This window comes from Ictidomys tridecemlineatus, unplaced genomic scaffold (genome assembly GCF_052094955.1).
Source record: "Ictidomys tridecemlineatus isolate mIctTri1 unplaced genomic scaffold, mIctTri1.hap1 Scaffold_576, whole genome shotgun sequence".
NCBI lineage: Eukaryota > Metazoa > Chordata > Mammalia > Rodentia > Sciuridae > Ictidomys > Ictidomys tridecemlineatus.
In genome coordinates, this window is record NW_027523884.1 from 85,149 (window position 1) to 100,014 (window position 14,866).

At 44.7% G+C, this 14,866-nt stretch overlaps 1 protein-coding gene across 3 annotated transcripts; it reads left to right on the plus strand.

Annotated features, from left to right (window-relative positions):
• The first annotated feature begins 610 nt into the window (after positions 1–610).
• LOC144374088 (intelectin-2-like) lies at positions 611–13,489 on the plus strand. 3 transcript variants are annotated; one of them, XM_078037039.1, is made up of 7 exons: positions 611–683; positions 2,000–2,110; positions 3,752–3,999; positions 4,761–4,928; positions 5,310–5,430; positions 7,996–8,099; positions 13,337–13,489. In XM_078037039.1, exons 1-7 carry the CDS (start codon positions 626–628, stop codon positions 13,487–13,489), a joined length of 963 nt encoding a protein of 320 aa, XP_077893165.1. In that variant the 5' UTR covers positions 611–625. The 3 variants fall into 3 exon arrangements, with proteins under 3 accessions (XP_077893165.1, XP_077893166.1, XP_077893164.1); XM_078037040.1 differs by having other exon boundaries at positions 2,003–2,110; XM_078037038.1 differs by having other exon boundaries at positions 626–700; positions 2,032–2,110.
• Positions 13,490–14,866: the final 1,377 nt, after the last annotated feature.

The following is a 14,866-nucleotide window of genomic DNA, read 5'->3' on the forward strand; positions in this document are numbered from 1 at the left end:
TGTGGTTTGGTTCTTCCCATAAAGGGCTCAGCACCTCACCCACATCAGGACCCTCTGCAAAGGGAGCTGGGAGTCTCCACCTGGAAGGACTTTCAGCTTCTGTGGTCTGTGAGGCAGGAAGGTGGGAGCTACTTGGGTGGATGGGAAAGGGTCCTTTTCTTTCTTGGGTTCTTTCTGGGTGTTGAATCCAGGGGTGCTTTACCACACAGCTACATCTGCAGTCTGTTTTATTTTTGATTTTGAGACAAGCTCTTGGTAAGTTGCTGTGGCTGACCTCAAACTTGGGATCCTCCTGCCTCAGCCTCCGAGGTCACTGGCATTACAGATGCACACTGCAGAGCCTGGCTAGGAAGATGTTTCTGGGTGTGAGACAAGATCCATGGATGGTGGTGGGGGAGGGTGAGGACACCAGCTCAGGTCTGGTGTCAGTCTCAGGGACGGAGGAGCCATGGCCCCTTGGGTGTTTATAGGGGTCAACAGGGTGGAGGCTATTTCAGGAGTTCCAGATGGTTGATCACTTTCCTCTGGAGATTTTTGGACTCAGCAAAGTCAGGGAGGAAGAATGGGAGGAAGACCAAGGTGGCCCAGTCAGTGATCCTGGCGTCTTGTTTCTCCTTACAGGACAATGACCAGACTCTGCTTCCTTTTGTTTCTCTCTGTGGCCACCGAATGGTGCAGCGCAGGTAAATCACTCCAAGGAGCATCAGTTCCCTCTGCTCCCCTCTGGGGCGCCTCGCAACACAGGGAGTAGAGCTGGGCTGGGTTTTAAAGCCCTGGGCCAGAAGAGGAGTCGTGGAGGCGCACGGAGCACACCCATGGCTGCCAGCTTGAGATGTGGACTTGGGCAGGTTTCTGGCTTCTCCTGGGTCTGGCTGCAAGGAGGTCAGGGCAGAGACAGAGACTGTCCTCTCCCAGCTGCTCTGGCTCCTGTGGCCTTGGCCTTGGATCTGTAGAGGGAGCTGGTAGCCCCAGGTGTCAGGAATCTTCCTCTAACTTCCATCCTTCCCGTTCCATTTCTCATGACAGACATGATGGTGATGTGTTCCAGTGTTACCTGGTCTATTGTTTATTTCAGTTCATTCCATCATCAAGTGAAAAGGCACATTTTCATACACTATTTCATTTGCCGTCCACGAGTAAGAAGAGTTTATTGATGGCATTTTTTTTTCCTTTGGTGGAACTGGGAATGGAACTCAGGGTTGCTTTGCCACTGAGCACATCTCAAGCCATTCTTGTAATTTTTCATCTTGAGGCAGGGTCTCATTAAGTTTCTGAGGCTGGCCTCAAACTTACGATTTTCCTGCCTCAGCCTCCTGAGTGGCTAGGATTATGGGTGGGAGCCACCATGCTTGACTTCTTTCATGTGCTTTTAGAGCAATAGACAAGGCTCTTTCCCCACTGGTCTCTGCTAATTCCTCAGCTTTAGTTTTCAACCCCATCACATCCTATGGTCCAGCCAAGGAGGCCACTGACCTGTGGTTTCAGCAGATGGGTCTCTGCTTGGTCATCCCCTCATGCTGTTTTGCATGCCTTCTGGAGTGTTCTCTCCCCTTTCCCTCCTGTCTCATAGCCAGTTCCTATTCATTCTGTAAGAATCAACCTGCTCTGAGGGACTTCTGGTCCCTTCTCAGCAAGTTGTCTTTTCCTGTCCCCACAGGTGGGCCTCTCCTTACCCAGTTTCAGTTGGGTCCCTCTGGGGGTCCTTCCTCCCTCTAGGATGCAATCTCTTGAAGAAGTGTGCCAAATTGTCTTTGAGTGCCCAGTGTCTGGGGGGTGCACACATTAGGGATTTAAGTAAAGTTGGTGGAGTAGAAGACTCCGACTCTTCAGCCTGTGCTAACTTCTGGATCACACAGTCTTAGCAGAGGGAGTCCCTGACTTCTTGGAATTTCAGAACAGCGACGAGCTGAGACAGTGGGCTGGGTGGAAACTAATGTCCGGTAAGGACGGTCTCAGTGGTACCAGACCTGTTAATGAGAACTGTTCTCACATTCTCTAGCAGTGGCCCGTTCTCCTGAGATGTTCTGGGAGGACGAAGAATGTGCCTCTTCCTTTTCTTCCCTGCCTAGAAGCTGCAAGGAAATCAAAAATACTTGCCAGAAAGCAAGAGGTAAGTAGTGAACCAACCCAGCATTCTCTCTTTGAAGAACCTTTTTTAGTGCAACACAGCCTAGTCATGGAGATCAAGAGGAACAGAATCTGTTCTAGCTCCAATTTTCACCCCAAAGAGGTTTCCAGTGGGTCTTTCTTCGTTTCTGCACTGGGGATTGAGCCCAGAGGCACTCTTACTACTGAGCTAAAAATCCAGCTTTTTAAGTTTCTTCTATTTTGAGACAGGGTCTCACTAAGTTGCCCAAGCTAGCCTTGAACTTGTGATCCTCCTACCTCAGCTTCCAGAATAGCTGAGATTATAGGTGTGCACCACTGTGACCAGACTCTGGTGGGAATTTGAGGTGTTTGTGTTCCATGCAGCACATGATCTTCTGAACACAGGGAACATGCAGTTTGCCAGTGATCTTGGGTGGTGGCAAGAACTGTGAGGACCTAAGATCCTCCTCTACTTGTGAACCATCGAGTTAGTCTGCTGCAGGTTCAGGGATGATGGCACAAAGCGTGAGATTCCTGAGGCAGAGACATAGAACTTCCTTAGTCCATCAAAGCAGAAGCCAGAGTATCAATATCTTCTTGTGCCTGGCCAGGTGATATCTCTACATGTAGTTAGTTTGTCAAGCAGGCTGACAAATGTGGCCAGTAAAGAAACAAGCTGGTGGCAGTGGCACATGCCTATAACCCCAGTGACATGGGAGGCTGAGGAGGGAGAATCACAAGTTCAAGGCCAAAAAAAGAAAGAAAAAGCAAACAAATGAGCTCTTTGTAGAGTCAGGTAGTTTCTTACAGAAACGGCAAGATCAAGATTAGCAAAGGTGTCAGCTTTTCTGATTCCTTGTCCTGTGGGCCCAGGAGAAAGGGCCGGTTGACGATGTGACGTGGGTCGCAGGGTGCTCTGATGCTGAGGAGCCAGTCTGTGTTGCAGTCAGCAGTCTCATAGGCTGCAACGGAACCCTAAGGGGCACAGGTAAGATGAAGCAGAAAGCCTCAGAGCTCCTCAGAATCTGGGAGGCAATGAGAACTGTCCTGACGGCTGAGCAGCGACAGCTTCCATGGAAGTCAGGGGGGCGGGGAGGGGTGACCACGGAGGAGCCCCTCACAAGCTTCCCAAGTTGCCGTGGTTTGGGGGGAATCACGGGCTCTCTGGTAAGATCTAGGTGAGCTGCCTGTGGGGCCAAGGGAGAAATGTGCCAGGTGCTCACAGGGACCAGCCCCCTGCAGGTTGTGGAGAAGAGGCCCACTCTGAACTTGGGGAATCTGAGTCCCACATTAAAGCGCAGGAGGCATGTGCTCTGAGAAGTGCAGGGCCTCATTCTGATCTCTGCTGAGATGAGGCTCCATGAGGATTTCTGGCCTCTCCTGTCCAGAGGGAGGCTGTCTCTAAACGAAGGAACCATCTTTCTCTATGTGCTTTATAAATTCTTTGAGAAGATAATACAGAACAATGGTGGTCAACACCTCTGCTTTAGAAGGGAAGAAACACGAGATACCCATGGAGGATTCTTATTCTCCCCTTGGAGATAAGAGAACAGTGTGAGAACCTTCAGAATACAATTTTAGCTCCCAGGGAATTCTGGTCTTAGGGCTCAGATGGACCAGGAGCTTGCAGACAGCGAGGCTCGGGGGCTGGTTCTCTCCACAGATGGCCTGTATCTCCTCCGGGCCAAGGATGGTGCCATCTACCAGACCTTCTGTGACATGACCTCTGCGGGTGGTGGCTGGACCCTGGTGGCCAGTGTGCACGAGAACAACATGGCTGGGAAGTGCACGGTGGGCGATCGGTGGTCCAGCCAGCAGGGCAACAGAGCAGACTACCCAGAGGGGGACGGCAACTGGGCCAATTACAACACCTTCGGGTCTGCAGAGGCGGCCACCAGTGACGACTACAAGGTGGGTGCCACTGGGAAAGGGTGAGGACCTGAGTGTGGCTGGCCACAGCATGCAGGAGGGAGGTTGGGAGGGGGGCTGTGGACATGGGGCTGGAGCAGAAGAGAAATAACTAATGTCTTGCATCCCAGTGTCGGGAGCCTCTCTGAACAGAAGCTGTGTGCACACCCTTAAGTCCTGAGTAAAGGGATACTGAACAGTTATTGCAACCCGCAATACATTGGGCTTTACCTCCATTGGGATAAGGAAGGTGTGGCTTCAGGAGTTGGTGTCACCCCATGAGGTTGAGTTACACTCTCCTCTTCCTTTCTAATCCTACCCCTTTGCCCTTTTTGGGATAGAATGTTCCATGGAATCTCCCCTTGTGTGTCCCCTATATAAGAATAAAGAATTCCAGTGGCTCTCTCTCTTTCCACAGACCCCTAAGGTCACAGAGCCACCCCCTGATTTTGAAAAAGTACATCTGTGTGTTTGTGTGCTTTCTTTGTCATTTTCTTAAGTTATTGGAATAGTCAGATTCTGTGAACCCAGCATGGGTCACCAGCTCAGATAGATGGCGATATCCAGCTTCCTCCCACAAGGCCATTAGGCAGCGGGGTGGTGGTGGGGGTCATGATCTGCTGGAGGTGTGTGTGTGTGAGCACAGCTGGCCATCTGTCCACCTGGAGCCTAGGGCTGTCAGCTCAGCTGAGGGGATTCATGTGTGTCTTTTGATCCTGTGGGGCATTCTGGGCTGGTCAGTCTCAGTGTTGGTTGCTTTCCAGAACCCTGGCTACTACGACATCCAGGCTGCGGACTTGAGCATCTGGCATGTGCCCAACAATAGCCCCATGAAGAACTGGCGGAACAGCTCTCTGCTGAGGTACCGCACCACATCTGGCTTCTTCAAGCATTTGGGACACAATCTGTTTGGCCTCTACCAGTTACACAGGGTTGCTGGCTGGGGAGCACTTAAGTGTTTGGGGTTGGGGGACAAATCAGCTCTCTGGAGCCATGTCCTGAGTGAGTGGCTGGGAAAATCAAAGCCACTTCTATTTGAGTGGTATTTTAATGAGTTCAGTGCAATATCATGCATATCCCAGAGACTCTGAGCCAGGCAAGGGAAGAGCCCTAAGGGAGAGAAGAGAGGGAAGAAAGAGGAAGAGACACAGAGGACTTGGGACTCTTGGAGAGATCCTGCTATGGGGAGAAGGAGTCGTCATTATTAAGACTGGTTTCTGAGTAATGACAGTTGACTTGAAGGGATCCCTTTCCTGTCCAAAATGGCGGCATATCTACTGTCCTTACAAAACTTTTCTTTTTGGTTCCTGCAGAAATACCCAGTGAAGTATGGATTAGGGAAATGTTGGAATGACAATGGCCCAGCAATACCTGTGGTCTACGACTTTGGTGATGCTCAGAAGACCGCATCTTACTACTCACCTATTGGTCAAAGTGAGTGTTTGCTCCCAAAGTCCAATCAGAAGTCCTTTCTTGAACTCCTGGTAAAAGAGGGAAAGAGGGTGAATAACAATAATAAAGGACTGCTAGACAGGGTCAGAGGTGCATACTTGTCATCCCAGCTACTCTGGAGGCTTGAGGCAGGAGGATTGCAAGTTTGAGGCCAGCCTCAGTAACCTAATGAGACCCTGTCTCAACATAAATAATAAAATGGGTTGGGGATGTGGCTCAGTGCCAGAGCAGCCCTGCATTTGATCCCCAGTACCACCATCCAAAAAAAGCAAGAGCTAGTATAGACTGATTGAGCTGTTAAAATATGTCAGAGTAATTTCTAGGAATTTAACATGATTTTGTCATTACATCATGAGAAAATTACGCAGTTAGGATTATAATTTTCGCCATTTCACAGGGCATAAACCCAGCCTTCCTAACCACTTCCCTGTGCAGCCTCTTATAATAGTTAAGAAAATGCAAAGGCTAATGTTTACAGGAAAGAACTAGCAAAGTGGTGAGGAAGATTTTTTTTTATTTATGTATTTATTATTTTGGCCCTGGGGATTGAACACAGGAGCACTTAAACCACTGAGCAACCCCCCAGCCCCTTTAAATATCTTATTTAGAGACAGGGTCTCACTGAGTTAGGGCCTTGCCAACTTTCTGAGGCTGACTTTGAACTCATGATCCTCCTTTCTCAGCTTTTAGAACCACTGGGATTACAGATATGCAACACTGAATCCAGTGAAGATTTATTTTTATTTTGAAGAATAGCTATTAATTTTCTTAAAAGTGAGGCACTAAGCAACTCACACCGAGACCCTGTCCCTAAATAAAATACATAATTGGGCTGCGGATGTGGTTCAGAGTTCAAATGCTCCTGAGTTCAATCCCTGATATCCCCTACTCCAAAAAAAAAAAAAAAAAGACATTTTTTTCAGTATCATAAAACCATAGAAATTAAGTCTTGGATCAGAAAATCAAAAGCCATTGCCTTTTAAAAAATTTTTATATGTTTGTTAATGGGCCTTCATGTTATTTATTTATATATGTGGTGCTGAGATTTGAGCCCAGCGCTTCACACATGCTACGCAAGAGCTCTACCACTGAGCTACCACTCTCCTACTGTGGAGAGAAGTGACTAAGACTGGAGGTCTCTGATGACCTCATGACTGGGGCATGCCTGGTGCCTTGGAATGTTTCTGCACCAGGGCACAGGATGCTTAGCTGCTGTGGGAATGCCCTGCATGAGGAGGCTCTGTGTATGAGTCTTATCAGCTTCCACCATGATCTCAGGCACACAGCTTCTGGGAGTAGAGGAACTCTCTTGCTGACAACCACAATGTTTTCACCAGCTCTGTGACTCCTGAGCCTGTCCTCTAATAGTACCTTTAAAAATGGAGTTTCTTGAGCACTCCACAAAGCTCCTAACATTGCACATTGCAACTGTGGAAAAGCTGCATAAGTGTTTCCAGTCCTGTAATTTTCCTGAATACAAAGAATAATTCATGCAGAGTCTTTAACCTGATAATGAGACATATATAAATGGAGATTGCTGGAGTAACGCTTCAGATCTGCTTCTCCATCAGAGAGCAGCACTCCACCCGACCCCAGCTTTATCTTCAAAATCATATGTGTGTGTGTGAGTCTTTATTTTTCTTATCTCCCTTCACCCCTCGCTGGAACCTTCTAGTTTGGCCACACTGATTGCTGCACCCTACTGTTTGCTTAGACTTTAATGACAGTGGGAAGGCAGGTGATGCTGGGAAAACAAGCCCATGGTCACTGACTGAGATGGGTGTCAACAGCAACAGGTGGCTGCATCTGACAATTGCTTAACCTGCTCAACTTTACATAGCGATCTTTCTTTCTATTTTCTTTTTATTTAGTGGTATTGGGGATTGAGCCCAAGGGTATTCTACCACTGAGCTACCTCCCCAGATAATTTTATTTATTTATTTTTTTGAGACAGGGTCTCACTAAGTTGCTGAGGCTGGCTTAGAATTGATGATCCTCGGGCCTCAGCCTCCTGAGTCACTGGCATTACAGGCTGCACCACCCTGGTGGGCCTGGTGAGCTTTCTGTACTGTCTAATTTCTCCACAATCTTTAGGAAAACAAGTCTTCTGTGAGTTCCAGCCTCTTACCCCAGATGACAGAGGTTCCCCCAGGTCAAGGTCAGGGCTGGGATGCATCCACCACTGGCCAAAAGGGTGTGGGACTTTGATGTTTGGCTGTAGCCTAAACTTTTGGCTTAGGGCATCTTCATCTGGTTAAAAAAGAAAATGCTTCTCGTTGTTGTTGTTATTATTATTATTTAATACTGGGAATCGATCCCAGGAGTACTTTGTCACTGCACTACAGGTCCAGTCTTTTTTTAATTTTTAATTTTGAGATAAGATCTCACTAAGTTACTGATGGTCTCACTACACTGGTGTGCTGGTGTTGAACTTGGGATCCTCCTGCCTCAACTTCCTGAGCTGCTGGGATTGCAGGTGTGCGCCGCTGTGTCCTGCTCTAGTCACTCTTTTTAATACTTGGCTCTTGTTTGCATTTTCTTTTTCAGGAGAATTTGTTGCAGGATTTGTCCAGTTCAGGGTGTTTAATAATGAAAAAGCAGCCAATGCTCTCTGTGCTGGGATGAGAGTCACTGGCTGCAACACGGAGCACGTGAGTTTCTGGGAGACAGCAGCCTGCACACAGGCGTGGGGCGGCAGGGGGCATGCTGGCCTGTGTGGGATGTGCCATGTGTATCTAAATTGCTCTCTTTTCCATTTGGTTTCTTTACTCTCTTTTTTCATTTTTCTTGGTGTATTTATACCTACCAGTTGGCCTTGGTGCTACATATTCCTATACGCACAAGACATAATTTGACCACTTTTCACTTAGTCTTTTTCTCTTCTCCTCTTTGCCTGGTCCTTCCTCTTTTCTACTGGTCTCCCTTCTGTTTTCATGAGATGCCACACTTTCCCCTTTTTCTCTTTAGTTTCCACATATTGGTTACTCTTTTAATGGTGCCATATAAGCAGAATTTGAATGGGGTCCATTTTATCAATATTTTTAGTTTATAGTTAGTATGCTTTGGCTTGCTTTCTTCTTTTCTTTCTTTCTTTCTTTCTTTCTTTCTTTCTTTCTTTCTTTCTTTCTTTCTTTCTTTCTTTCTTTCTTTCTTCCTTTCATTCTTTCTTTCTTTCATTTTCTTTTTATTTTACACAGGAGAGTGTATCCAGGGGTGCTCTATCAGTGAGCTACATCCCCTTTTCATTTTGAGACATGGTCTTGCTAAGTTGCTGAGGCTGGCCTTGAACCTGCCATCCTCATGTTGCAACCTCCTTAGTCACTAGAATTATATGTATGTGCCACCGTGCGCACTCAACTTCTGCTTTCTTAAAGAAATATTTCCTTGTATTGAGGTCATAAGGCTATTGCAAATATAACATTAATACTGGAAAAATTGTAATATTAACATCTAGAGTACTCATCTTTATGTGAGCATGTGTATATATATATATATATGACTGTGACTTCCCTTCCTCCTTGCTGAGTCTCAGGCACCAGGGCTCCAGGACCTCCTGTCCAGGCACAGGCATCCTGTGCTGTTTAGGACCAATAGCAAGGGTTGAGGTTTCAAATGCACCATTGCTGTATGCTGAGCCTTTGAGATAAAACATTCTGTTACCTGGAGTTACAGTAAGGATTATATTCAGGAACAACCCACGAAAGACTTTCAAGTTGAGACTTTGTGCTGTTGGGGCATGGGCAAGATGTAGGTCTCCCCCAAACTACTTTTAGGGTGGCCTCCTCATTGGAGGCTAAAGTTTGGTTAAGTAATAGCATAATGTCTTTCCAGGTGAGGTCAAACATCTGGCATAAGTTGTAAAATATTACAATATATGTATTTGGATCTTCTGAAAATCTCCCTGAATTAGTTCTTATCTGTATTAAGTTGGGGAGGGGGGTCTCCTTAATTTCTTTCCCTTAATAGGTGATTTCTTAAGGCCTTGTTTCATGAGAGTAATTGAGATTAGACCTAATAACAAATGAAAATGAAGCACTTTCCCTGATCATTTGTAATTTTATAGTATGTAGGCTAGTTGATCCATTTTAATGTTACATCTAGAATGCAAAATGGACAAATTAAGAGAACTTCAATCCTTTCTTGAGAGAAGGTCTTAAAATATCTTTATATCTTACCCTCTAAACAAGTCAGTATCTCTCAATTGTCCTTTGAATATACAACCAAGTTTACTTTCCAGTGTAGAGAGTAACATACAAGTTTTAAAATATATGTTATTAGTAATAGGTCCAGTCAGAGAACCCTGAACTATATAAATGAATTTTTAATTTGGTATTTTTATATTTTGAATTATCATACAACTTTAATTTGGAGAACTCTGGTTTTGAATAAATGTTCTCTTAAATCTTGCATTTTAAAGATTCACATTCTTAGGAAGTAAATATAATTGATATATGGAAATTAGTAATAATTTTCATAATTATTGATTAAAAATTATTTGTTTTTAATTAGTTTTACATGACAGTAGAATGCATTTATGCACTTTGATATATCACACATAGAAGGGATATAATTTCTCATGTAGTCACATATATACATACAGTAATAATGTCTGTTTCATTCTACTATCTTTCCTATCTGCACATCCCCTCCCTCCCCTCCCATCACTTCCCTCTGCCTAATCTAAGGAAATGTTAGTGCCCCTGCCTTATTGTGAAATAGCATCCACATATTAGAGAAAACATTTGGCCTTTGGTTTTGTGGGATTGGCTTGTTTAGCTTAGCATGATATTCTCCAACTTCAACCAATTACTGCCAAATCTCATAATTTTACTCTTCTTTAAAGCTGAGTTATATTCCATTGAATCTATACACCACATTTTCTTTATCCATTCATCTATTGAGGGACACCTAGGTTGGTTCCGTAGTCTAGCTATTGTGAATTGAGCTGCTACAAACATTGATGTGGCTGTGTCACTATAATATACTGATTTTAAGTCCTTTGGGTATAAACCAAGGAGTAAGATAGCTGGGTCAAATGGTGGTTCTGTTGCCAGTTTTATGAGGAATCTTCATACTGATTTCCTTCTTAATTCATACAGAGTGGTTACACCAATTTGCAGTCCTAACAGCAATGTATGAGTGCACCTTTTCACTGCATCCTCATCAATATTTATTGTTGCCAATATTCTTGATGATTGCCATTCTGAAAGGAGTGAGATGAAATCTTAGAGTACTTTGATTTGTATTTCTCTAATTGCTAGAGATGTTGAACAGTTTTTCATATATTTATTGATCAATTGTATCTCTTCTGTGAAGTGTCTGTTCAGTTCCTTAGCCCATTTATTGATTGGGTTATTTGTATTTTTGGTGTTAAGATTTTTGAGCTCTTTATATATCCTAGAAATTAATGCTTTATTGGAGTTGCATGTGGTAAAGATTTTCTCCCAATATGTACACTCTCTCCTCAACTTATAAATTATTTCCTTTGCTAAGAAGAAACTTTTAAATTTGAATCCATCCCATTTATTGATTATTAATTTTATTTCTTGCACTCTAGGAGACTTGTTAAGGAAGTCAGATCCTAGGCTGACGTGGTGAAGATTGGGGCTTATTTTTTTCTTCTAGTAGGCACAGGGTCTCCATGCTAGTGCCTAAGTCTTTGATCCACTTTGAGTTGATTTTTGTGCAGGTTGAGAGATAGAGATTTAATTTTGCTACATATGGATTTCCAGTTTTGCCAGCGCCATTTGTTCAATAGGCTATCTTTTCTCCAGTGAATATTTTTGGCACCCTTGTCTAGTATGAGAAAAATCGTATTTATGTGGGTTTGTCTCTGTGTCCTCTATTCTGTACCATTGGTCTACAAATCTATTTTTGTGCCAATATCATGCCATTTTTGTTACTATAGTTCTGTAGTATAGTTTAAGGTCTATTCACTTTTCTTGCTAAGGATTGCTTTAGCTATTTAGGGTCTCTTATTTTTCCAAATAAATTTCATGATTGCTTTTTCTATTTCTATGAAGAATGTCATTGGGATTTCAATAGGAATTGCATTAAATCTCTATAATGCTTTTGGTAGTGTGGCCATTTGGGCAATATTAATTCTGCCTATCCAAGAGCATGGGAGATCTTTCCACCTTCTGAGGTTCAACCCTCAGCACCAAAAATAAGACAAAAAAACCCCACAACAACTATAAATAATGAGGACCTACAAGAACACCTAACTCTGTTGGGGGTGTCTGGGAAATGATTGCAAGAAAGGTAACTTCTGTGCTGTCTTGAGAGATGCATAGATAGAAATTTATGAGGTATCAGAGCAATTTATGTTGAATGAATAATGTGTTCAGAATCATCAGTGTTTCAGAGGACATGTGGCATACCAAGCTGTTTTGAAGTTTTGGTGCATGAGATGTATGTGGGGTAGTGATAGGAACTGGATTAGGAAGGGACCTCACATCACACCAATGATTTTGAACTTTATTCTATAGATGACGGGAGCCAATAAAGTACTAAGGGAAGATCAACTTGATCATTTTTGTAACAATCATGCTGGTAGCAAAGTGGTGACAGATTCTAGTGGGATGAGATTAAGGACCGGGAGACCAATACTGAGGTGGTCGCAATAGTTCAAGCCTGAAATAGGGGAGTGCCAACAGGAGGAACAGGAGGTACTGATGAATTCCAAAGATTTTAAACTTATGTCCAGCTGAACACAGATGATGGAAAGACAACACATCTAGAATGAACTCATCATTTTCATTTGGGTAAAAAAATATCATTTATTAAGTCAGGATGTCTGGAAGATGGACATGTTTAGGGTCAATGAAGGATACACAGTCATACGCTGCTGCATAACAATATTTTGATCAATGACAGACTACAAATATGACAGAGGTCCCAGGAGATTATATTACCTGTGACACCATGGTCATCTTAGTTTGTGTAAATACACTATCATGTTCACACAGTGTCAAAATTGCCCAAAGATGCATTTCTCAGGTAGTGTCCCCATTGTTAAATGACGTCTGGATGTAATTAACTGTGTTTCAGTTGAGGGGAGCTTGAGGTGCCTTCAGAGAGGTCCCAGTGATAGAGTTTGAGCCCAAGAAACAAATGGACTGGGGATAGAGCTTTGGGCCATCAGTGAGTTGTTAGTTGTTGCAACACGCAACTAAATCAGTCAGGGTCACTCCAGGTGAATTGGGCTGGCTATAACATAACCACACAGACACAGAAAGTAGCCTTTTCTTGGGGTTCAGCGATGGCTCCTTAGCCCCGACTCCCACAAAAGAAGCAAGAGAGGCAGACAAAAAAGAGAGAGGGGAGCAGTTCTGAAGCCCTAATTATTGAAGAGGAGACTCGAGAAAGTTTTCCACCAAATGAGGAAAGCGATTGGGTTTCAGGGGGGTAGAGCTCAGTCTCATTGGGGGACACCCATCTCCAGAGCTTCATTCCCCTGCTGAGTGGAGGTGAGGTCCACCTGCTTTGTACACATCAGAAGCCAGTTCCACACCTCCATCGCCCAAGGCTAAGGGTATGTGCTCATCTCCTATGTGACAGCTCCCTGCAATTAAAACTGTAGCCAAAGAGGATCAGAAACCTATCAAGGAGAGGGAAATGTGTCCCCCTGTGAGGGAGCAGCACTTAAGGATTTCATGAAGGAAGAGTCCATCCAGGGGATCCAAGAAGGAATGTGCAGAAAAGTCGAAGGAAAGTCAGGAGGAGATAATGTGTCACTAAGGCTAAAGATTAAGACGTTTTCTTGGGAGAAATAGATCAACACTGCCAACGGAGAATTGAGGAGGACCGCATTTTCCCCTGGATTTGGAGGTCTTTGGACTCCCTGGCAGCCCTCTCATCACCACCTCCTCCTCTCCTTGTTTCCTAGCACTGCATTGGTGGAGGAGGATACTTCCCAGAGAGTAATCCCAAGCAGTGTGGAGACTTCTCTGCTTTTGACGCAGATGGACATAGAACTCAGGTGCATTTCAGCAGCAGCCGGGAGATAACAGAGGCAGCTGTGCTTCTCTTCTATCGTTGAGAACTTCAGACTATGGGACCCAGAGCTCTTCTCCCAGAGATGCGGTCCCAAGGTCCCAAGGATGGAGAACCACTTGCCCAGGAACTAGAACATTAGAGTAGAGGAATGAAGAATAAATCATCTAATTCAGGGATTGGTGTTTGCGTTATTTGACTTTGCATCCCTGTGACCAAAATATCTGTCAAGGACAACTTAGAGGAGAAAAAGTTTATTTTGGCTCATGGTTTCACAGATTCAGTCCAGGGTGGATCAAGTCCATTGCTTTGGGCCCAAGGTGAGGTAGAACATCATGATGGAAGGTGTGGTGGAGGGAAGTTACTCCACTTATGGCAGAAGTGGAGGGGGGAGACACACGTGTGAGAGCGAATAGAGTAGGAAGGGACCTCTGGGAAGAAGACCCTTCTAGGGTCACTAGATCCCAGTGACCCACCTCCTCCAGCCATGCCCCACCTGCCTACAGTTACTGCCCAGACAGTTCATACAGATTAGGATGGACTGGTTGGTTACAGTGCTCACAATCCAGTTACTTCACCTCTGAGTATTCCTGAATTAACACAGGATCTTCTTACGTAGGGAGTAAAGCACTTCAGGAGATTCCAAAAGACTGTCTATTGCTCTCAACTATTCAACTTCCACCACCTCCGTGCTTGGACTGTTAGGGCTCAGGAATCCTGACAGGGGAATATGAAATCCCCCAAAGCCCTTCAGGTAACCCTTTAAAATGGCCAGAGGAGTAAAGGGCAGGGAGGAGGCATTTTGTCCTACTCCTTCTTACCTTACCCATATGGACTGCTCAATTTGCATCCTCTACCTGAAACTCCTAAGGAAGAAAATAGTCTTTTTGTGTGGGGGATTGGTGTCTGACAGCCTTGGTGGTGGGTTTCTCCTTAGGGAAGGATGGGGCTGCAGGCCTCTGAGGATGCCTCTTCTAGGGTAGTGGCTAACCCTCCTGGATCCCATCTTCAGGGCTTTGTTCAAAGGGGCCAAGTGACCCAATCATCCCCACTGGGTTATCAGTACAGGTGGGACGGGATGACATCAGTACTGGCCCTTGGTTAAATGTTGGGCATTTTATTGTGTTTTCCTCTAGAATGTCACCATGTTTATAATCAGCCTTTTCTTATCTCCACTACTCTAAGTGGAATAATTGTATTCCTCTCTGGCTGAGAGACATCCTTCTTGGGTTCAATAATTTGTGAGAGTGGCTCATGGAATCCAGGAAAATAGTTTAGTTACTCTTGGCAATTAATTACAAAGTCCACACCTCCTGATTTCAAAATGTGCTGCAAAGCTACAGTGATCAAAACCGCACGCTACTGGCATAAAGACTGGCACAGAGACTAATGGAATCGACCAGAGAACTCAGAAATGAGCCCT

Coding starts and splice junctions, on each gene's coding strand:
- LOC144374088 (XM_078037039.1), top strand. CDS start 626: ATGACCAGACTCTGCTTCCTTTTGTTTCTCTCTGTGGCCACCGAATGG. Junction 684..1,999: donor CACCGAATGGTGCAGCGCAG/GTAAATCACTCC, acceptor CACATTCTCTAG/CAGTGGCCCGTTCTCCTGAG. Junction 4,929..5,309: donor GCCTCTACCAGTTACACAGG/GTTGCTGGCTGG, acceptor TGGTTCCTGCAG/AAATACCCAGTGAAGTATGG.